The sequence below is a fragment of the Callithrix jacchus genome, chromosome 11 (assembly GCF_049354715.1).
Source record: "Callithrix jacchus isolate 240 chromosome 11, calJac240_pri, whole genome shotgun sequence".
In the NCBI taxonomy this organism is placed as follows: Eukaryota; Metazoa; Chordata; class Mammalia; order Primates; family Cebidae; genus Callithrix; species Callithrix jacchus.
The window spans coordinates 17,189,261-17,214,076 of record NC_133512.1 but is presented as its reverse complement, the minus strand read 5'-3'; the positions used below and the strand labels follow the sequence as shown (position 1 = coordinate 17,214,076).

Below are 24,816 nucleotides of genomic sequence, written 5' to 3'. Positions count from 1 at the left end.
ATCTTGCTCAATTGTCTGTTCAGATCCTTTCCCCATTTTTAAATAGGCTGTCTTCTTTTCAAGTTGTGTAAGTTCTTTATATATCCTGGATACAAACATTTTATCAAATATATGGTTTGCAAATGTTTTTTCAAAGTCTGTGCTTGTGTTTTCATTTTATTTGTTGTGTGTTTTGAGATGCAAAAGTTTTTCATTTTGATGACATTTGATTAGATTTTTTTCTTTTATAGATTATGATTTTGATATTATTTTAAGAAATAGTTGCACAACCTTTAGTCATAAAGTTGTTTTTCTATATTTTTAATCTAAAAGTTACATAGTTTAAACTCTCACATTTGGGTGTATGATTCATTTTGAGTTAATGTGTATATGGCGTAAAGTAAGGGTCTAAGTTCTTTTTTATGCATGTGAATATATAATTTTCTTAGAACCATTTGTTGAAAAGACTATTTTTCCCCATTGAAGTATCTTACAACATTGGTTGTAAATAAATATATAAAGATTTGCATACTGGATTTCTTTCAGGACTGTCAATTCTTTTCCATTGTCTATCTTTGCACCAATACTATGGTATCTTGATTACTGATTTTCTAATAGGTTATAAAGTTGGCTAGTATAAATTTTCCAAGTTTGTTCTTTTGAAGATTTCTTTTGGTTATCCTTTACATCCTACATAAATTTTAGGAACAGATTGTCAATTTCCACCAAAAAAAAAGTGTGCTGAGATTTGTGTAGAAATTGCACTGAATTGATATTTTGATTTGGGAAGAACTATTATCTTGACAACATTGAGTCTTCTACTCATGAAATGTCTCTCTATTTATTTGTATGTCCTTTGATTTCTTGCAGCAATATTTTGCAGCTTTTAGTGTATAAATCTAGCATTATGACATTTGTTTCTAAGTATCTATTCTTTTTGAAGCTATTCTAAATGAAATTATTTTCTTAATTTCATTTATATTATCCATTGTATACTACAAAAATTTATATTTTTGTATATTATTGGGTATTAATATTTACTAGCCACAATAGTTGTGTGTGTGTGTGCATGTGCGTGTGTGTGTGCATGTGCATGTGTGTGTGCATGTGTGTATGTGTGTATGTGCACGGGTATGTGTAATTCTTTGGCATTTTCATATACAGGAGCAGAACATCTTCTAATAAAGGCAGTTTTACTTCTTAATTTCCTTTTCCTTCCTCTTCTTTCCCACCTTCTCTTTCTCTCTGTATGTATATAGGACCTCCACTACATTGATGGATGAAAGTGGTCCATATGGATATCCTTGCCTTCTCCTAGATTTTAGGACTATTGACAGAACATTCATAGAAGTTGTTAGCTGTGAATTATACATCATAGTTGCTCTTTATCAGATTGAGAAATTTCCCTTTATGCCTAGTTTGTTGAGAGCTTCAAACATGGATGAGTGTTGAATTTTTCAAATACCTATCTGCATCTCTTGAGATCATATGTGGTTTTTGTTATCATTTACATTAATAATGTATTATGTTAATTAATTTTTCAGACAGTAAACCAACCTGCACTACTGAAATCAACTGCACTTGGTTAAAGTGTATAATTCTTCATATGGTTCTGGATTCAGATTGCTGATATTAACTCATTTTCTTAAAAAGATTTCCATTTATATTGATGAAATAAATTTGTCTCTAGCTTTCTTTTTTGTGTGGTGTTTTTGTCTACCTTCAGTATTGTGATCATGACAAATGCAGAGACTAAATAGGGAAGTGTTTCCTTTGCTTCTATTTCCTGGGTGAGTTTGTAAAGGATTGGCATTATTTCTTTCTTTGAATATTTGAAAGAATTCACCAGTAAATGTATGTAGGCCTGGACTTTTATGTGTGGGAAGCTTTTAATTATTAATTTGAATTTTATTGTTTTAGGGCAATTCAGAAATAAACTGAGTCAGTTTTGGTAATTTGTGTTTTCCTAGGAATCTGTCCATTTCTTTTAACTATTCTAATCTGTTGGCATAAAGTTGATCATACTATTGCCTTGTAATCATTTTCATTTTTACAGGGTCAGTAGTGATGCCTCTCTCTCATTCCTGATTTGTGTCTTCTCTAATTTTTTCTTGGTTAGTTTAGTGAAAGTTTTGTCAACTTTATCAATATTGTTAAGAACCAGCTTTCAAAAACTAACTTGGTTTTCTTTACTTTTTCCTAAGCTTTTCTATTTTCCATTTAATTGATTTCTGCTTATATTTTTATGTTCTTTCCACATGATTTTAGTAAAATTAGCTGATCAGTTATTAGTTCCTTAAGGTAGAGCGTTACAGTGCTGATTTGAGACCTTTCCTTTTTTTCTGAGCTAGCTCTTCAAATCTGCACATTTCCTTACAAATACTGCTTTAGCATCATCCCATAATCCATAGCGCATTCTGTCTTCATTATTTAATCAGTTCAAAGCATTTTCTAAAATCTCTGAGATTTCTTCATTGGCCCTTGGGTTTTTTTTTTCTAATGTGCTATTTAATTTCCAAATAATCTTAGATTTCCCAGATTTGCTTCCGTTGTTGATTCTAATTTAATCCTTTAAAAATCTGTTGTGTTAACAAGAAACTATATATGATTAAGTCCTTTAAATTTATTGAGACTTGTTTTATGTCTTAGCATACTGTCAGCTGTAGAGTGTCTACTTGCACTTGGCAAAAATGAGTATTCTTCAGTGGCTGCGTGGTATGTTGTACATATATGTCAGTCAAATTCACTAATAGTGTCATTCAAGTGTTCTATATCATTGTTCATTTTCTGTCTAGATTTTCTATGAATTATTGAATAGTTTATCAGTATTTGTGACTACAATTACTTAAGTTTCTATTTCTCCTTTGAATTCAATCAATTTTTACTTCATGTATTTTGGGGCTCTGTTTTTAAGTACATATATATATATATATATATATATATATATATATATATATATAAAATTTTACTTGTCTTCTATCAGTTCCCTGGTAGTTGCTTCTCTGTTTCTCCTTGACTGCCTTTTAAAAATTAAATACACAATTCTTTCATGTGTCATGTTTAATTCCTTTGTTGATTTTCTTTGTGATTGTTCTAGGAATTATAAAATGCATCTTAAGTGATCATAATCTATGTTAGGTTAACACTAGTTTAATTTCAGCAAAACAAGACTTTTTTTTCTATTTTTTTAAACTTTTTTCTCTCATATCTGCACCAAGAACAGGACCTGTCATGGAAATGCCATGTTACAGAAATAATGAAAGCAGTCCAGTACCTGAAATGCAAAGAAACGAATCTCACTGATCAGAGGAATTAGGGAAAGGGTATTGACGTACAAAGAAAGTTGGGGATCTCTCCCTATACTTTTCTCTCTTTTGTATCTCCCTGCTTTATTTGGATGTGCTAGAATTATTTAAGTAGATATTAGGTAATTATACATATTGCAATTACTTTCTCAAAATGTGGGCTATATTGTGCTTGTTTAATAGTGTTGTTCAGTGAACAAAGATTCTGAATTTTTAAAAGTTCAATTTATAAATTATTTCCTTATGCTTAGTGCTTTTAGTGTTCTTTTAACCTTTGCATACTCAAAGTGATAAAGCTGTTCTATATTTTCCTGTAAAAGCATTATTGTTTTAACTTTCATAATTAAATCTGCAATCTGTCTGGAAATGATTTTTGTCAAATGTCAGGTAGGAATCATGATACCTTTTATTTCCATACTGCTATCCAGTTGGTCTAGCACCATTTATTGGAAAGATTACTCCTTTCCCAACTGTCCTGTGATGTCAGTTTAGTACACAGCCAGTGGTCTTACATGCACGGGGCATTTCTTACTCTGTTCTGTTCCATTGGTCAGTTTTCCTTTGTGACCAAACAACAATGAACTAATCATATGTCTTTCAGTAAGTCTTAATATTTGTACATTTTCCAGCTTTGTTGTTGCTCTTGGGTATTTCTTGAGCCAGTTTTAGCTCTTGTATACCATTTAGATTTTAGAATCAGTTTGATGATTGCTACAGAAAACCATCAAATTTTTGGCTAGAATTTGTACTGAGTCAATAGATTACTTTGAAGCAGACTCATCTCTATGTTACTGAGTCTTTCCATCATGAGCATGCTATATCCCTCCTTTACTTAGGTCTTCTTTAATGTCTCTCAATAAAGATTTGTGTTTTTTAAATATGGAGACTTTTCACAATTTTGTTAGATACTTCCAAGTATTTGATTTGTATGATGTTATTTGAAGCTCTTGTTTTAAATTCACTTCTTTTTGTTTCTGGTATATAGAAATAGAGCTTATTTTCAAACACGAATCTTGCTAAATAGGCTTGTTAAAATCAACTCTTCATTTTGATATTTGTAAATTCCTTTATTTTTTTCTGGGCACAGTCATGTAATCTGTAAATAATCACAGAGGGTTTCCATAAAATTTGTATTATTTCTTTGGTAGCAATGTTGGAAGGATTCAATATTGAGACCATATAGGAGCAGGCTTTTCTTTGTGAGAGGATCTTGATATGTCCACACACAAACACACACATACCCCATTCAGTCTTGTCTAACTCACTGCATGAAATTTACTACCATCTTATCCTACTTTCTGAAATACACAGAAAAACAAACAAAACGCTGCCTAATTCTCAGCATAAAATATGCTTCTTACATATTTTCCCATGAAAGTATGTTTAATAATCTGAAGTCTCAGTGTTTATCTTTAAAGTGTCATAAAAGTTTTTCATTTTCCTCCAAAAAGTAGACATATTTACTTTCCTGTGAAAATAAAGCTGCAAATAATAATCATCAGGTAGCAGTTATACTTCAGGGAGATATATAACCTTTATATCCAGGGGCTTTGTGCTTTTGGCATACATCATATCCTCCCTTGGATACCATATTCCACCTTTGAGAAGCACAGCTAATTCTGACAAAGTCCTTATATTTCAACACTGATGTCCTACTTTTTTCAGTTTTCTTTTTTGGATCCATGAAGTAAGGTGACATGTGCACCTGCAGAATGGAAGTCTTCTAATCCCTAATGGGAACATAGTGCCTACTTAACGCAGACAAGCATGTCTGAAACTAAGGGGCTTGATCAGAATGGGTGCTGTGCACCTATCACCAGAGAAAAGCTGAATTCTTGAAAGTCAAATAATACACACTATTTGTGTCATTGTGTGGGGGGGAAGATTTTAAAAACAAATAATGCCATGAACATCCATTTTATCAAAAGAAAAACACTGGGAGATTGATCTACACAAGTCAACAAATTGAATGTATTAAAGTACATTTGGTTTGTGATCATTTATTTATATTCAAGGCACTCTTGGTTTCCAACTTCTGCTGCTTTGATGCAAGTGACTTTGGCAGCTAGCAACTGAACTGTAATTTCCCTTCTGTCGGAGAAAGAGCTATTTAATGTTACAGGTCAAGACATGCCAGAGTGAGGAGCAAAGGCTGGTCTACGGAGATCAAGAGTTAAAACCGTCATATTTCATCCAAGCTAAGTCTATCCAAGCTTTTAATTTCATATAAAGCATTCATTTTGGATGTCCTCTAATCTGTTATATATCAAACATATAATTTTTTTTTTGCAAGAACATTGTTTATGTGGGGAGGCACGGTTGGAGTACTGTAAATTATTCATTAATCTTGGTCATTTATTATAGAGCATTTGTTTCTTGTAGAAACTGTTTTTATTTTTCAACCATCTCTCTTTTATCAAGAACTTCAAACCCCATTTTCCCTGTCAAGGTCAGAATACCCTATAACTAGAGACAGCTGAAAGCCAAGTTCTATCTGGTGAATAAAAGAAATGTAATTGTATGTACATGATTAGACACATTTAAATTTATTCCCAGTTATACTCCCTAAAATAAGTTGTTGATGTTTTGATATAATTGGATCAAGCCTTATAATAGAAGTCTTGCTGTAACATAAATCAAGCTTTAAAAAATATATTCATCTCCCTTCTAAAAATCTCTAATGGGCCACCACAAAAATCTTGCCTTATTCTATCCCATATTGCCTCTCAAAATATAGAGGTAAAGGATCAACATTTAGAAGCTTACCATCAGGACAACAAGCATTTCCCAAAACCATCAATGCTATATTAAAACAAATTTTGAATCTCTGAATACATATTTATACAGCGCTTACTTTTTGAACACTACTCAAAAAATATAACCATATCTTAAATGATAAAATTGAACACAAAAATAAATTACATCTTTGTAAATTTAACATATCTGCACACTTTTAAGAATTCATTCAAATAACTGCTCAGTGTAGTTCTCTGTGCTCTAAGTAGGATAAATCCTTAGGGCAAAAACAATTGAAAATGTTGTTCAATCTTGAACAATATTCAGTAGGTTTCACATTGGTGGTAGTATCAATAGAATTTGTGCTGTGTGTCTTATGGGAAAGAACAAATGAGTAAATATATTGATGGTGTTGGGTTATGTACATACAGAGATGGGGCAAGAGAGGACCAAAGACAGAGGGCCAAAGAAAGAGAGAAAGTAAATACAGCAACACGTTGACAACAGGTACATGGAGCTAACAGTATACAATTGTTCACTGGAGAGTTATTTCAACATTTCAGTAGGTCTGAAATTTCTCTAAAAGCAGGAGAATAAAATCTAGGGGTTGAAATCCTTTCTTCTCACCTATTGTTAGCACCCAAGCCAGGATTCCCTGACTGTCTAATGCTAAGACTTAGTCTGTAATCAAAATTGACAGGAAAAACATGGAATATCTTAGATGGTTAAGATGTCAAATATTTGAGCAACCCATTCCCTAACCCACCTGACACAGAGAGAGTTGCTGTCCAGTACCCCCGCCATGCAGGGCACACGGCCTAAGCACCTGCCCTCAGGTCACCCAGCTGACGGGAGGAGCTCACTAGGGCTCCTCAGCAGGTGTGCCGAAAGCCACACTCCGAGACTCTGCCAGACTCTCCACCTGCCTCTCCTTCCCCAACCCCAGAGTCTTCCTCCCCGTTTATTAGTGTAAATTAGTAGTGATTAACACCAGCAGAATAAACTGTATTGATTTCCCTCCATCTCACTGCTGTCTTGACATCATTTTTTTAAAAAACACACTCCATGCTGAAAGGCCTCCTCTTTCTTACGTAATGGAATCCCACCTCATGATTTCTTCATAATTAATGTGCACAAGAGATCAGCCAACCCCATATAAAGTACACTCTGTGACATCTTTAACACTGTCTGCTTGCATCTGGAGGACTGGATGTTCTATGCTACAATAATTACGACATTCCTAACACAGTCATCTTGTTCTTTCAGGACTATCATTCCCTCTTCCAATTATTTACTTCAAGAATTTTACAATGTGTTGTAGTAAAATTTGGATACGCAAACAGGTACCTGGTTGGAGGTGCCCATGGAACCTCACAGCTCACACAGTTTTGACTGTCATGACGTGGACTCAGAATTGTCTGAGTACCATGACCACCCCTGTACCACCATCTGCCCACACCTGCCTGCCACTTATCAAACCCACACCACACAGCTATCAAGCCTCAGTCCAGCAACCCATGTGAATGGCTGACAGCATCACAAGTTAGTCCCGAATGCTCCCAACCAGCGGTCCTCACAGCACGCCCTAGGCAACATCCAGAAAGCCCAGTCACTCCTGCCAGGGAGGACACTCGGATCCTTGCCAGCTGTGTTCCTTCCATCCAGTTTCCCAAGCTGCACTCAGCCTCTTGTCAAACTGCCCTCCAAGCCATAGTTCTCAGGCCCAGCCAGCCTGGGAACGCACTGTTGTCAAAAACCCTCTTAAAGTGTAATGCTCTCAGTACCTCAGGTGCAGAATAATCATTGTCAGGATAAGGAAACTCTCCCTTGACAAATTAGGACCGAGGGCATCCTGTCACTTTGTTTCCATAAAGCAGGCAAGGCTTCTGATCTACCAGGCTCTCTCCCTGGGACTAGGAAGGGGCTCTCTTCCCACCTAATTTGCTTATGAAAAATATTCAATTATGTTCCAAGTTTAATTCACTTAGTAATGAAAAGTAAATGAGCCCAACCAGTGTGTTTAATTTGTCTTAGAAAGATAGAAACGGCTTTGCAAGAACAAACAAAGTTAAATTAAAATAAGTGACTCTCCTCAAAGGTTGAAATTGAATTCCTCCCCAAAGAACTTCTTAACATCCATAAAACATGGTGCCGATGTCAGTAAGAGGGAGAGAGGCCTTGCTAAAGAACCACTGTGGCCTAAAGATGACACACATGGGTATGCATGTGTATAGATACATGGGTTGAAACTCATACCTGTGTGTGTCCCATCTACCATGAAGCAGCACAAGGGCTGTGCATCAGGGTGCAAGGTGCACCCCGTCACCAATGGGCATCTCACATACCATTTTTGCAGATGGGACAGCACTGATCAGGCTCGTACACAGGGTCCACACACTCCGTCTGGGGACACGCTGACACCGTGCACAGCACCTCACCGTTGGCTTCACAGCGACACCTCTCGCATGGAGACACCTGAAACACAAGTCCACAGTCAGTGTCACGACTGCTGTCATCTTTATCCTACAGGGTCATGTATGTTTTTTTGAAATAAAGTCTCGCTCTGTTGCCCAGATTGGAGTGTAGTGGTACGGTCTCGGAGTGCTGCAACCTCCACCTCCCAAGTTCAAGCGATTCTCCTGCCTCAACCTCCTGAATAGCTGGGATTACAGGCACTTGCACCATGCCTGGTTAATGTTTGTATTTTATGTAGAGATGGGGTTTCATCATGTTGGCCAGGCTGGTCTCAAACTCCTGACCTCAAGTGATCTGCCCACCTCAGCACCAAATTGTTGGGATTACAGGTGTGAGCCACCACACCTGGCCCTACAGGGCCATATTTTTCTTCCCCTAAACTTTCTGCAAAGAAACCTAAGTGTTTTAGGAATGTTAAAAAATAATCCAAGCCAGCGGTTTTCAGGGTGTGCACACAGGCATGCTGGGTATTGAGTGAGTCGCCTTATGTGCGAATGCACAGGACTGGCCACAGGGCTGTGACGTTCCCTCTCCTGTCCAGCCAGAGCCACTGTTTAATTCGTGGTCTGCATATTAGGATTTTTAATAAACTTTTTTTTGAAGAACTATTTTCATCTATTTAAAAATTAAACAAATAAAAACTTGCTGCTGAATTCTTGCCCATCCACTCACCATGTAGGTTAATCCCTTTTCTATAGCCCTGTAAAGTCGCCCCCCAGCCTCACGTGGAACACTACCAGTGTTTCCAGTTACAAAGACACTGGAGTAGGAAAGGGGAAAGGGATGAAGGAGGAGGAACAGAGTGGCATTAAAGCCAGGCTTTGGGCCAGGGGCTGTATGAATATTTCGTCACTGAACTTTTACAGCAGCACTAAAATATACCTACTCAATTACTGACCCTTTATACTGTCAGGAAACTGAAACTCAGAGGCGTTAGGCAATGCATCAGGGGCAGCTTTGTCCTGTGGGACGAGGTCCCTTTCCACTGAGGGTTCCTGAGTCCATGCATGGTGATTCTAATCTCCTCTGCAGCCTCTCCCAGTCATTTCGCCCTCTATCCAGCATCATGATGCTCTGTTAGAGACCGAACTTCCATTTGCCTATCTGTACCTTCCAGTCATGGGTTCAAACTCTGCCTTTTTGATCCATCCAAATCAAGCATACCAGCCATTCCTGGGAAGGCTGTACATGGCCAGTGGAACCCTCCACAGTCACTCACCCAGTATGTGGGGATTTATCCCCTGGTTATCACCAATGGAGTGATTTTTGATCTGGGTTGACCCAAGACAAAGTAGGAACAGCATATGCTGACCCAGCCATCAGAAGCAAAACTGGAAAGCGGGGATACCCGTGGAAATGAGTCATATCAAGCTCCTTTCCCAGGGGCAGGGAGACACCCAGTTGACTTGTGTGCTCCACATCCATGATACAAACACCACTTGGAAGGTGAAGAACATGAACAACTCTCACAGATGCTTTCTTTATCTACACAATGCAAGCACCAAAAACTGAAATCTCCATTGAGTGGACTGGCCATTATGAGAAGCAAAAGCTCAATTTGGGTTTAACTATGTCTCTTTTGGAGGCACTAGACCACAGTTAACTTGCCTGGGAGTGAGGACTAAGGGGTGTGTGTATGTATACTTGGCCAAAAAATTCTAAAAAAGAAAGGAAACTGACAAACGTTAGAGTAGCCTGCGACAAAACACTAACTGGTTTGCAATGTAGCTTTACAAGTTGCCATCAGTCTTGAAACAATATAAAGGCCTGTTTTTGACATGTGTTTTGCTGTTGCTGTTGGCACAATTAGGGTTTTTTTGTTTGTCTGTCTGTTTCTTTTATTTTTTTGATGCCATAACCAGTGTTGCTCTTTGTGGTTGCTGTCATCGTTGTGGGTCTCATTTCTTTCTATCTCCTACCAATTCCCCCATTCAGTCTGTGGCATTTTTGTCTCAAGGGGGATATACATGTAGGAAGCAGAATGAGAGAAGGATTCTGAGGTTTTTCCTTTCTTTTTGTTTTTTGAGATGGAGTCTGGCTCTATCACCAGGCTGGAGTGCAGTGGCACGATCTGGGCTCACTACAACCTTCGCCTCCCAGGTTCCAGCAATTCTACTGCCTCAGCCTCCCAAGTAGCTGGGACTACAGGTATGTGCCACCATGCCTGGCTAATTTTTGTATTTTTAGTAGAGATGGGGTTTCATCATGTTGACCAGGATGGTCTCTATTTTTTGACTTCATGATCCACCCACCGTGGCCTCCCAAAGTGCTGGGATTATAGGCATGAGTCACTGTACCTGGTCAGATTCTGAGTTTTAAAAGCCAAGACCTTGAGTTGCAAGGACATGGTTTATTGCATGTCAGAAGCCTTCAGGTGGAAGGACTCGGAGCATAAGCCCTCAAGCCAGGGGGGTGTGGATTACATGATGGAGAGCCAGAACAGCCTGCCCCAGGAGAGGGAACACCATCCCCTATAGAGATTAAGATAGCAAGGAGCAAGAGGGTTAGATAGCAAGGTCTGTCCTCACGAAGCAGCACAACGTGGCAACCACTCCTTGCCTGGGCATACATCAGGGAGGGAGTGAAAAGCACCATTTCCATTTGGGAATTTAAAAGAAGTCAAGAGCGTGCCCTATGTCATATCACCAGGGAGGGCCTTGAAATACAGCAGGACCAGAGACAGATGTCCAACTGCAAAGTCAAAAAGGTGCCAGGTCCTTAAGCAGCAGGCCCTGAATCAGCCTCATCCAGCAACTTTCTGCATGAAGGCGCACACCTTGGCAAAGGGGCAGAGATCACTGGCCTGGAAACAAAACACTTCTTACCGCCACTGGAGCTGAAATGTCACTGAATCCATGCCACAGATTACTGCTCAAAGGCATGCACACAGACCAGCATGCTATTTTCTCAAGGGTTTCGTAGCTTTCTAAAAAATTGGATTGTTGGTTATATTGTCATTAAGTATCTAGAAATTCTGACTCAACTACAGTCATGTACCCCATAACTGGGTCACAAAGGGACTGCATATATGACCCGATCCCATGGATTACAATACCGTATGTTTACACATCTTTTCTATGTTCGGATACAAAAACACCATGTGTTATACTGCCTACAGGATTCAGGACAGTAATGTAACATGCAGGTTTGTAGCTTGGGAGCAATAGGCTATAGCATATAACCTAGGTGTGTAACAGGCTGGACCCTCGGGGTTTGTGTAAGTCCACTTTATGATGTTCACGCAATGATAAAATCGCCTAAGGATGTATTTCCCAGAATGTTTCCCTGTCATTTAGTGATTGTGTGTAGAGATTTGTTCACTTCTAAAAATATGAGAGTCGGTGCTTAGAATTAGGATCACCGATTAGCCCTCACTTTCTGCAGCCTACATCTGCCTTCACCAGCACCCATGCTGGGCCCTATGCACTCCCATCCCAGGTTCAGGCCTGCCTCAACTCCCAGAGAAAGTGAGGCTGGTAACAGCAAGTGGCAAAGCTGTGCCAGCCCCTCAGATGCCAGCCAGGTGTCCTGCTAGTCCTACCTGGGCAAAAGCCCTCAAGCTAGTCACAGGCCCTGGGTAGGTAGAAGTCAGAGCTTCTCATCTGATAAGCAGGTTCCAGGACCACGCCCATGATCCAGGTTACATAATAGAACCCTGCCTTCCTCTGGTTTATGTTCCCATCTCCTGCAGGCCAGCTGTCCTAGCCCTGAGGTAGCCCCAGTCCTAACCCACGAACCCACCTTCCAGTAAAACCTTCTTGCCTCACAGTCTCACAGCACCTGCTGGGCCACTGGGCCACTCCCCCGTGTTAGGCTCTGATCCTTGATCAGGCTTCACCTAACTAAGCAGGTGTGCCCAGACTCAACAGATGAAAATAATGCCCCATCATTTTTAGCCATATCAACCCCTGGAGCCTACCCTGCCATGCTCCTTGCTTGGTGAAACAGTGGCCTATGCCTCCTCAATGCTGTCCTGTCTCCCTGGAAAGGCTCACATTTGATAAACTCCTACCTGTCATGGATCCAGCTCAAACGTGGCCTCCTCTGGGCAGCCATCTTTGATAACAACAGGAATCAGCTGGGCACTTGCCCTCCATTAAGCCATCACTTGAGCTCAAACCTACGCCTTGCATAGCCCTCATGTAGGGTGGGGAACATTGTTTAAATAGCAAAACAAAACAAACACAAAACCCAGTGCCCACCTAAACTCAGCAGCCAGCTGGGGAAGATGCAGCCTCACTATGTCAGGGAAGAAAAGCCACCACTGAACTCCATTCCTCAAGTCCTCCAGGGACATCTGACAGAGACCCAGCTGGACTCATTCCGGCTCTTCCCACGGCTCCAGTCCGTACACTGCCTAGGCACCCTCATTCCAACACAGGGCTCTGCTCAGTGCCCCAGGATGGCCACTGTACACTCATAAAAGCAGCTCCCTGCTGAGAGTCCTCCGAGACAATGTGCTAGTAATGCCTTCCACCTCCTGAGAGGCATAGAGTCTGACAAGGAGCAGATGGAAGCTGCAGCCACGTCTCTAGCCATGGGCTCCAGCTTTGACATGAGGCTTAAATCCTCAGTCGTCAGGGCCAATCTGGCATTCTGGGTCACAGTGACCCTCTTTTAGGCTCATTTCACTAACGTATGGCTGGAGCCCCACAGGCGTGGTCAGCAGGTCCAGGAAGCTGACCTAAATGTCTGGGAGTGAGGTTCAAGATTTGCCTGTCCTTTGGCCTGGTCAGACACCAAGCTGCTGCTCTGACTCTAAGCACCAGATCTGAGCACCCACCAAGCTGATGGTTCCCCATCTGCCAACTCAAGCCTTGAGGGCCTTTTTCCAGGCTGTGCTCCTTGTCTCACATGGAAACTAAAGGTAAGATTCTTAGCACATCTCTTACTCTGCAATCAGCAGCAGGAACTTCCATGCACATTTTTGCCCAGTCAGATGAAACAAACTTTTCTCCTCTTCCAAAGTTATCATTTCCCCAGAGGAAACTTAACTAGGGATAACCTAAGTTTAAAGCACTAGTACTTCTTAATAGCAAATCACCACCTGCATTTTACATAGAATACCTTATGACAGAAATACCATTCTTTACCATCTTCCAGTTATAATTCCAAGTTTTGCATGGATAGAATTTAGATGCATAGGCTGGAGAAACAGTTGGGCATTTGAGAAAAGAATTCATTCTCAAGCCCCCTACTGTGTGTCAGGAGTAGTCAAAAAATGTGTGGGATCCAAAGAACATGGTTTTTTAGGAATGGGCATGAGAATGAAGACATTCTCTATGTGTTCATTTACACATTCCAGTCCTGAGGCCAGAGACATGAATACCACTTAAACCATTTTTCAGGAAGGTGAGAATACAGGTAATAGCAGGGGATGGTAAGGAAAATTAGCAAAGGTGTGCACATTGGACCTGACCCCAATAAACAGGGTCTCTAAGCTGATGCACTAATCATTCTCACGCATCCACATTGCTTTCACAGTTACCACAGTTCCTCTGTCTTACAGACAGCAGTTAAACAGGATCTAGGACATACATACTCAAACCCGAAGCAAAACAATGAAGAACAGATATGTTTGGGAATATTTTTTCAATTTAACAACTATAACTAGCAGAGGCTAGTCATAACTAAATGCATAGCAGAGGCGTTGTAAAGATATTAACTTGATGACAAAGTAAAATTATTCGTAATTAGTTAGACCTTTATAATGCTCACTAATTATAGACACATCTATATCCTTTGTACATAGGCAGCAACGACTGTAAAATAAATATTGAATCTATTTCTAAATAAGAAGGAGTGGATAATAGAGTTTACACATGAAACAAATCTTAAATGAAAAATCAGGCCAAAAAACTGGATACTGCTGAAATCAAGTGACATACATAAACTAAAGCTCCATATGATGGTAGGCGGTAGAGTTGGGACTAACAGTCCTGTATGAGTAGCATTTAGGTAGCTTTATATTGCATTGCATATATTTTACATTAGTAAACTTAAGTCCAATTAGGTATCTATCTGTAAGAAGCTTTGCCTTGTTTGATTTCATTACTGTTTTTATAATCATTATACCACGAGAAAGACCAAGTTCTGCAATATTACAGAAAGCAGCTTGATTTTAATGTTTCAAATCTTTTTCCACTATGGAGGGCAGGAAGTATTTTTCAGACACTCCTCCTACTCTATTCTGTCTGCAACAGCAGCAACGCTCACCATCTACCAGGATGCCCACCTACCTGGGAATGCCAACATATTTTTCTCAATTCCAGTTTAAACACATCTTTCTGTGAGAAGTAAGAGATGCCTGTGTTCACAATCCTGTCACCTGCATAAGGACCACCAGGACATGTCTAATCTGGAACTTCTGACTGTGAGCTGCTGGAATAGATGCCAGGACATCCTCCTGCTGCAAAGTGCACTGGCTCTCGGTGGTTAGAGAGTAATTCCAGGCTGAATGCACATGCCCACTCACTAACAAACAAATGGGAGGCATGAAAATCCCAGAACAATTTTCCAGGAAACTGTAATGGTTTCATAGATGGAGTTAATTTAAACATAGAGAAGAAAGAGAAGTATGAGCTAATAAACTTCAGCATAGAACTTTCTCAACTACAACTATTCAGCATAAGGTAAATTCTTCTTCCCATTTTGCTATTTCTTCCATTAGTAGAGATATTGCATTGATATTTTCTAACTCTAAGATTATTGAATTCTGCAATGATACTAAATAAGACTAACATGAAACCAAAGAAATATTGAAATACTCTCTGCCCCTTCCTTTCTATCTGCCTTTCCCAATCCTCCCCTTCCTTGAAATTATTTAAGTCTCTGGACCCCCCTGGAGCCTGCCAGGCCTTTCAGACACAGATGCTCTATCACTGAGGTCCCTAGCCCCCATGTGTGCAGAAAGTGTGGCCACCTAGACTCAGTGCAACTCAAAGGCCAGAGCCATCTCTCACTCACAACTATGATGGCTACAGTAGCTGGGCCAGTGCAAAGAGCCGAACGAGCTCAAGAAATACTGACTGAGTCAAGAAAGAAATGGTTGGAAATACGCAAGATCTAAAATGAACTTACATAACATTTTATGAAAACAAAAATAGGATCTACAACTTTGCTAGAGGGACAATTGCTCAACACTTCACAAAGAGCTACTCATGGATAAGACACCCAAACTTTAAAAAGGGGGAATAAAGGTAAACCTTTCCATTGAGAGGGATCATGATTTGAATTACACATGTAATACACAAAGCGAATAGAAAGTATAGATGTGAAAGCAGTGACTTTAAAGAAGGGGCTGACAGTGCGTGAGGAAACAGAGTAAATGCAAAGCCTGAGGTCAGAAGGCAGAATTTCAAAGTTCTGATACCAGTTCGAACCCAGGGCACTTCCAGCTGCACGTCACACTCCACCTACTCCATATGTCTAGCTCTCTGCTTTACTCCCTCTGTTGATGTCTTCTTTAAACAGCTAAAAATGTATAATGAATAATTGAGATTCATAATTATGCAATTGACAAAATTTTTCAAATTCAAATATGAGAGATACACATCCATCTTGCTGATTAGAAATTACATTCACATGGGACCTGGGGCAACAATACTAAGAACCGGCCCCCCAAATCACATCAACCACTCAGCCATCCTACTCTTGACCAATGCCATAGGCTTACTACAGCACCAAATTTTGTGCTCTCAAGGAGACATATAAAGAAATACACAAGCCACTCACCTCAAATGCTCAGTCTGGTTAGGGAGATGAGATGTAAATATATGGAGGAGAAACTAACAAAATGGCTGAAAATGTCGGGTGCTAACTTAGCTATGTGCATATTGAGAATTTTAAAGGCAATGCTGTCACTTCGGGTTGGAATGATTTGGCAGTGAAGAATCTGGAATATGATAAGTCAAGTGGCAAAGATTAGGACAGGTGGAAAAGAGAAGAGGAGTGTGTAGACAAGAGGATGAGGATGGAGATGTGTCCAAAGGTTGCTGCACATTCTAGACTGGCCAAACTGAACTTCAATGAAGAAGTGCAACCATGGATCATACTGGGCAGGTGGAGAGGGAAGGCATTAGGATTACAGCCTGTATACCCTGGGGAACGTGGAAAGAAGTGATGAATATCCTGTGTTCAGGGTCCTTGCACCATAAAACAAGACCAACTTGGATCTACAATAATCAACATGCAATACTTCTTTTTCAAGCTTCTGGGTCCAGCACCCACACATACCTGCCTGCTGAGCTCATACCCTGTCTATTACAAGGGTCAAAGACAGTGCAGCTAACAGACATGGATGCAAACTCTAACATATTTATTGGTGTAAGCTTGGGCAAGCACTTAACATTGCTATGTCTCAATGTCCTCAACCGTGAATGCTCTATTGAGTGGCAAAAGAAGAAGCTCTGAATGATCAACTTACGTATTAAAAAAAGTTTCATCTCATTAAAAATCAGAAAAATGCAAACCAAATTAAAGTATTTTATGCACATTTGAGTTGCATGAAAAGAATGTCTGGTAACATCAGGTCTTGGCAAAGAGAAGGGGAACCAGAGTTCTTAGATTTGCTAACGTGCAAATGGGCAAAAGGACTTTGCTTCAGGATATATAGGAGGTTAAAATGGAGGGTCAGGAGTGAGAGAAATTCTTGCTTCTCTTCCAGTGTTCAGCTATGTCTCTCTGGGAGGAGGCATACAAAGAAACACTGCAGCCAGCTCCGCTCAGCCCCTCCGATTAGCTCTGTGGTGTTGGTTGGTCTGCAGGATGAGCACATTTGTGCCCTCCTTTCAGAAACCTTGCAGGTCCCCCACTGGTGGGCTCTGAGTTGTTCAGACTGCTGAGGTTCAGAAATGCCCCTGGTCTACCAGCAATGTGTGGTCCATCTGGCTGTACTTCCAGCCCAGGTTGCTGATCTCAGTCTCTGTGTCACTTCTCAGTTGGTGACTGACTTCAAAGTGAAATAATGCATGCTATTTATGTGCTGTCTATCAAAGACCTAAAGCCCTAACAGTTTGCAATAGAAAAAAGTTAAAAACAGCTGGGAGCAGTGGCTCACGCCTGTAATCCCAGCACTTTGGGAGGCCGAGGCGGGTGGATCACGAGGTCAAGAGATAGAGACCATCCTGGTCAACATGGTGAAACCCCGTCTCTACTAAAAATACAAAAACTTAGCTGGGCACAGTGGTGCATGCCTGTAATCCCAGCTACTCAGGAGGCTGAGGCAGAAGAATTGCCTGAACCCAGGAAGCGGCGGTGAGCTGAGATTGTGCCATTGCACTCCAGCCTGGGTAACAAGAGCGAAACTCCGTCAAGAAAGGAAAAGGAAAGGAAAGGAAAGGAAAGGAAAGGAGAGGAAAGGAGAGGAGAGGAGAGGAGAGGGGAGGGGAGGGGAGGGGAGGGAAGGGGAGGGAAGGAAAGAAAGAAAAAAGTTAAAAACAATTGAACATGAAGAGAGTGGATAAACACATTGTGGTGTTAATCAGATGGAATAATGGACAGCAGTTATAAATGAATGAACAAATATACTGTGACAACACAGAGAAATCTCAAAAACATACACAGGAAAAAATAAGTTGCAAAAGAACATATCTGGTATTACATCACTCCTATCAATGTCAGTCTTTGAAAACACATGTCAAAATAGGTGTTGCTTACAGATACAGGCTCATGAATAAAATAAGAAAATCAGTGCCGGAGTATACGTAGCAACTTCACTGAGATGCTCCTTCTGGAAGAGAAAAGAAAGGGGGGGGATGGGATGAATGGGAGGGCAAGTTTGTTTCCATCTGTACACTTTCATTTCATTAAAAAAGAGGGTTAGACCCTGTCTCTACTAAAAACACAAAAAGTATCCAGGCATGGTGGTGCATCTGGATTCCCAGCTACTTGGGAGGCTGAGGCAGAAGAATCGCTTGAACCCAGGAGGCGGAGGTTGCAGTGAGCCGAGATTGTGCCACTGCACTCCGACCTGGGTGACAGAGTAAGACTTCATCTCAAAAAATAAAAAGGTTAGAAACGAATGTGACAAAAAAGTGGCATCTGTGGTGCCTGGACAGAATGTGCATATTATTTAGGCATATTTGACACATTTTAAACATAAATTAAAAAATTCTGAGATATCAATTCATTTCACATCAAAGGACATTTATGAAGTACCTGAAAAATGCCAAGAAATCTTCCAGATCTCACTGATCACTCCCAACCAGTAGCCATCTGATGGAGGATGTTAGTGATGCTTCACTGGGCTGCAGCTCTTCCATGAGAAGGCAGACAGGAAGCCGGATCGCTAACACAATTTAAAGTTCTGTCAGGGCCTCTGGGAGTGGCTGCCAGGCACCTTAACTGTAAAGGAATAAGCATGAGGGTTCTCCCAGAGATCCAGGTAGGCCATGAGAGGTGGGCAGCTCGGTCCTGGACCTCACTCCTGAGCCCATCCTGTAGCCACAAGCAAGCCCCTGACCACCTGACATCACAGTTCCAGGAGGAGACACACAGAAGGAATCCCATGGTCCCTCCTCCCACTGAAACTGCATGAGGCTTCCCCAGGGAGGAGGCCATGCAGTGGCTCCGGCTTCAGTCTCTTCCAGCCAAGCCCAAGGGAAAACACAAAGCTGGACACAGCGCGGATGGGGGGGCCTCTTGGCCACCAGGACAGGAGGTTTCCAGAGCAAGGGTAGGAAGGATGGCCAAGGAAACAGGAGGAATGACAGCCATATGTGGGAGAGTACAGTGATTCTCAGGAGGAAACGCAGCTCTAGAGCTGGACTGAGCTGTCTCCAGTCATTCCCTTTACCTTCCTCATCTTCTGAGTTCTCTTGTTAAAAAGGGGAAGGAGGAAGGTACCTGTGGAACCCAGTAGGGCACCAATCCTCACAGTTACTGCCTGGTCACCAGAGTGCAAAATCAAAGGTGTCTACTGCAGTGTAAATGTGCACGACAGGAGAGGACAATCAGACTCTCTGGGTCAAGCCCAGTGCTGCCCCTGATTAACCTGGAGCAAGTTATCTGAAACTGCGCCTCAGTCTTTTGATCTGCAAAATGAGGATGGTTAAATTACTGTTGGCAAAGTACTCAGAGTGGTGAGTGGCTCATGATGGACACTCCACAAGGGCGAATTACAGTCATTCATTGGTATCCATGGGGGACCGATTCTGGGAAACTCCTCGGATACTAAAATTCAAGGATATTCAGGTCCCTTCCAGGTGACCCTGCATATGTGGTATCTGTGAATGTGGAGGGTCAGATGTGCTAGTAGTCATGGCAAAGACAGAAGGGCAGTATTTTGAAGTGATGCATATATATTTCTTTCTCACCAGTCTTTCCCTTTGGTCCTTCCACCACTGCATCTACGCAAAGAGGCTAAGTCTTGGTTTTCTGGAGAGCAGACCCAAGTTACTAGAACAAGTAACTACATCATTACTGGGCTTTTTAAGAATCATGAGGGCCAGGCTTTTCAGGAAGAAAGTGGCTGTTATCAGCACTTCTTGAGCTGGATTTTTACAGACTGAGAGCCAAAGGCTGGAGGTTCAATCACAGAGTGGGAAGAATGAAAGAATGTATAACAAAGGAAGGAGAAGCATCTTCTGGTCTGGAAAGAAGGACCGGAGGCAGGAGGATGGAAGGAGGGTGAAGCCGAGGTCAGATGCCACCACCCTGGCTTGAGTCAGCCTGCAGCTGAAGGAGGGGGCACTCCGAAACATGGCCCTAGGTTTGGGAGATAACTCCTGAAAATCTTTTGGGATATCCCAAAAGATACTTCTGAGTAACCACCCAGAAGTAATCAGATTCCTAATTATCCAAAAACCTGGGATATCTCAAAAGAGACTTAGAAACTTTAGGTTGCTAAGAACAGCTGTTTTCAGCCATCAGCAAATGTTGGGACTCCTGGAAGGAAAAGCGATGTTCTAAACTAAGAGGACCTCGCTGTCTCATCCGACTTTTGCTGTATTCATTTTGACCTTGTTACATGATTATTTGAATGATCTCAGATTAAGAAGTCAGTGGCCAGAGGCATGAACGAAAAAGCAGTGACTCTGTGTAGCCTACAGCAAGCAGCCTCCCAAAATCATTGTCACAGTTCTGTCACCAGATGGCGAAAGTGCCTTGTCTAGCTGCCCAATTTATGAAAACCTGTTTCCAGCTCACACCCTTTGGGTGCACACAGAGGCAAGTCACGAAGTCCCTTCCATTTAAACGATGAAGTCTTCCTAGCTTCTGATAACCTGGAACTGTGTGATTTCAGAGCTGGAGGAAAATGCTGAAGTGATTCCTTTCAACTCTGCTTTCGATGGAGTGAAAACACACCCACGGGTCTGGTGACTTGTCGAGTCAGACTGCTGCCTGAACTCAAGTCTGGTCATACTACAGGACCACTGATAGAAAATCTTCATCAATAAGTACTCAGAATCCACAGGCTCCTGGAGCACAAGTGGATTCCTGCCTGCTCCTGTCAGCCACCCTCACGACCTGTAAGAAACCTGGAACATGATGTCTGCCTTTCAGCAGTCACCTGCAACTAAATCTCTCCTCCATCCTTCTTCAGCTTTCTTCCCTGAAACTGTCTTATCAAACTAGCATGGGACATGGCCAAGTTCTCCCTCCAAACTTGACAAGCAGAAGGGCCCTTACCTGCTAGAGGCACTGGCCCAGCAGTCTGAGTCCCCGACCCCCTGAGGGCTGGTAAGTGCTCTGCCTCGTGATGTCCCTTCATCAATCCAGGCAGGCACAGAAAGGCTCGCCACTCAGCTCCCTGCCTCTCTATACTTTCTCCGAGGCGGGTGGATCACGAGGTCAAGAGATCGAGGCCATCCTGGTCAACATGGTGAAACCCCGTCTCTACTAAAGATACAAAAAATTAGCTGGGCATGGTGGCGCGTGCCTGTAATCCCAGCTACTCAGGAGGCTGAGGCAGCAGAATTGCCTGAACCCAGGGGGCAGAGGTTCCGGTGAGCCGAGATCGCGCCATTGCACTCCAGCCTGGGTAACAAGAGCGAAACTCCGTCTCAAAAAAAAAAAAAAAAGAGAGAGCTAATTCTAATGTCAAGGGAAGTTGATCCACAAGCTACCTGCCAGCCTCCAACACAAGTATTATAGCAACAGAAACTAAGGACAGAGACGCTGCTGCCTTTGCCATTCAGAAAAGATTTTTTTCTATTCTCTTTGTCTTTCCACTCTCTGTCAGAGAACAGATTTGCACACAAAGGGATTTAATTAAGAACTGTCCTCAGAGGCTGTCAGTTTCTGAGTCTTGGGAAGAAGACAAGTCTACGTACCACACATACCACATGAAATGCCAGATGTGGGTGAAGGGGAGGAAGGCAGCAAATCACACTGCCACGTGTGTACCTATGCAACTATCTTGCATGTTCTGCACATGTACCCCAAAACCTAAAATGCAATTAAAAAAAAAAAGAATACAACAGCCTGACAATCCGAGGCAATACAGCTTTCTTCTCAGGCCCCACAGTCAATTTTTCCTTCTTTATGGTTTTAGCTTCAGGCAAGACCCTTGTCTACTAACGTCTTTTAAATTCTCTTCTGAATAATTCCCTCAGATTAATACAGATCAACAGGAACTTGGTAGGTCAATTACATGGGGGAAAACTAGTGGCAGTGTTTACACATGTATTTATTTGGTTGTAAACAGCAGAACAGCTAGGAGGAGAATGAGGAACACCACCTTCTTTGCTGATGGTCCAGACTGGATGGGCAGTCTGGAATGTGCCAGCCTGCCTAACTGATATGCACTCAGAAAGGATGCAGCCAAACGTGCTGCCACCTGCACCCCGGCCTCTGCAAGGAGCCAAGGGGCCTTAGGTGCACCCGGACCACCAGGGCCAATGCCAGGAGCGGCCTCTCACTTCCCACCTTGGGAGCACGGGCAATGCTGAAATGTTTGTAGAATTATTTAGTAAATAATTGGCTCATTTATAGAGTCCTAAATCAAGCCCATAAGAGAAGGAAAGTAACGTCAACACATCTGACCACCTATTTGGGAAGAGAAGAAGGTTTTCAGACAAATTTTGAAAGAAATTCTCTTCTTTAAAAACATTGGAAGATCAAAACCCTTTTGTTTTAGAATTAAAGGATTAAAGCTAAGTAATCCTTGAGAGAAAAAAAGTTTAATTTTCACTTAATATATAAATGACTATAATTATGTCTTCCTAAGAATAGACTTTTAAAGGACAGGTGTGACATGGGGATTAGTTTTCTCAGGGATGACAAATTCCAATTACTTCAGGGACCAGTCAAGTAAGAAAACGATGCTGTGGACTAGGTGTGTAATAGGGAGTGGTGGGGTCCATGGCAAATGGGGGGAAATTTTAATGCAATGAAATCACTATGCCTACTTCATGCTCACACCCACCCACACTCTCACTCACACACACTCACATGCACCCAGATTTACATACCTACACCCACACTCATACACACTCACACATACACCTACACTCTCATACACCCACTCACATCCACTCCTACTCTTGCTCACACACACACACATGCACCCACATACAAATATGCCCACACCTCTCACACACTCATATAAGCCCCCCACACACTTATGCACACACATGCACCTACGCTTACATTCTCACACACATACACCCACTCACACATACACATGCACACATGCACCTACCACACACACTCACAGACTCACATCCACACATCCATACACACACCCCACACCCTCTCACACCCCACATTCTCACACATCCACATTCACACTCACATCCACACATCCACACCTGCCCCACACCCACACACCCTCTCACACCTCACACCCCCACAAACTTACACATGCTTTCTCTCACACCCACCCACACTCACACACTCCACCCACACACCTTCTCACACAGACTCTCATATGCACACATCCACACTCTCAGATGCACCCACATTCACATACACATACCCACACTTGCACACAGTCACACACACACCACACACCCATGCACCTTCTCACACACACACAGTCTCATACGCACACATCCACATTCTCAGATGCACCCACACTCACACAGTCACACACACATATCCACACTTGCACACACTGCCCCCCCCCCACACACACACATGGGGCAGGAGAAAACAGAACTACACTGCTCCCATTTGGCATTCTTTATTTGAGATGGCAGTGACCATGCGCACTCTGAGCAGGAAGTGGAGATGACCAAGGTGCCCATCAGTCTGCCTTTGCCCACAGCTGGCCCGGCTCCAGCAGCAGTGCTCGCATCCCCAACTGTAAAGTGACCCACATGGATGTCCGTCTGGACAGTGTCTGAAGTCAGGGCCTGCCTGTCTCGTTAAAGCTCCTTCGGCACATCAGCTGCCAATTACCCAGAAAGTGCTGGGCCACAGCCTGAGCCGGGAGTGGATGGGCACTGTGGGCTCCCATCGCTGGCCCTGAACCTCTTCTTGAAGCTAAGCCTCCTCAAAAGTAGGCTGAAATTAGAACCGGACACCCACTGTGGTTTCTCCAGTTAATGAAATCCCTTTCCATGGCGTTTTAAGCGCTGGTGGAGAAGACACAGCAGTGCTCACTCATGCAGAAAGGGACTCTGCACTCAGACATACGGCGCAACAGTCCCTGAGACCTGACCATTAAATTATATCTGTTATCCCTTGATGTTACCCAGAAGCAAGATGCTGATTTTCCTGGCTTCCTGGAGGGCACTGGGAACCCAGACGTGAACTATGCTACCAGTGGGAGGTCACCCCAAGCTGGGAAGCTGACCTTACAGCACAGTGTAGCCCTCAGCTGCCTGTCTCTCCAGCTTCTCTTGTCCAGGCTGCAGCAGCAGCCTTGTCAAAAGCCATCTTCTTTTTCAACCTACCCACTCCTGACATTTGTGTGGTGATGCAGCAAAAGCACAGCGAGTGGAGGTAAAGGTGCTCCGGGCAGTTCTGCCCCACAGGAGAAAAGAAGGTGAGCATCAGCCACCTGCTGGCTCCCTGCACATCCCAGCCTCTCCATGGGGGTGGGACTCGTGTCCTTCCAGGTCCCTAAAGCATAGTTATCAACAGTGCCACAGTGTTACCAGGTGGGGAGGTTTAGCTCCTGGCATATCAAGAAGAATTAATAAGAATAGTGACTTACTTGAAATTAATTTTATTATATTTCATTTGTTTCAAGCTGCCTAAAACAAAAATATGGCGCTATCTTTTTAAAAAGCACACAGAGTTTGAAAGTAACATAAATAAGAATTGTTTTTAAAGTTAGACACAAGGAAAGCAAAGATACACACAGAAGGGCCGATCTGTTTGTTTAGTTGAAAGTACTGTTTCTGATAGGCCTATTGCCCTAAGGGCACAG

At 42.2% G+C, this 24,816-nt stretch overlaps 1 protein-coding gene across 6 annotated transcripts in view; it reads right to left on the bottom strand.

The window, feature by feature from the left end:
* The window catches only part of VWC2 (von Willebrand factor C domain containing 2), a 149,870-nt gene that overhangs the window by 112,713 nt on the left and 12,341 nt on the right, over positions 1 to 24,816 (bottom strand). For all 6 annotated transcript variants that reach the window (XR_013523691.1, XR_004727852.3, XR_001913087.4 and 3 more), the window contains one exon: positions 8,366 to 8,495. Coding sequence is in view for 2 of the 6 variants with exons in the window: in XM_002751411.7 (XP_002751457.1) it covers positions 8,366 to 8,495 (130 nt within the window). In the remaining 4 variants the exon portion in view is untranslated. The remainder of the gene's footprint in view (positions 1 to 8,365; positions 8,496 to 24,816) is intronic.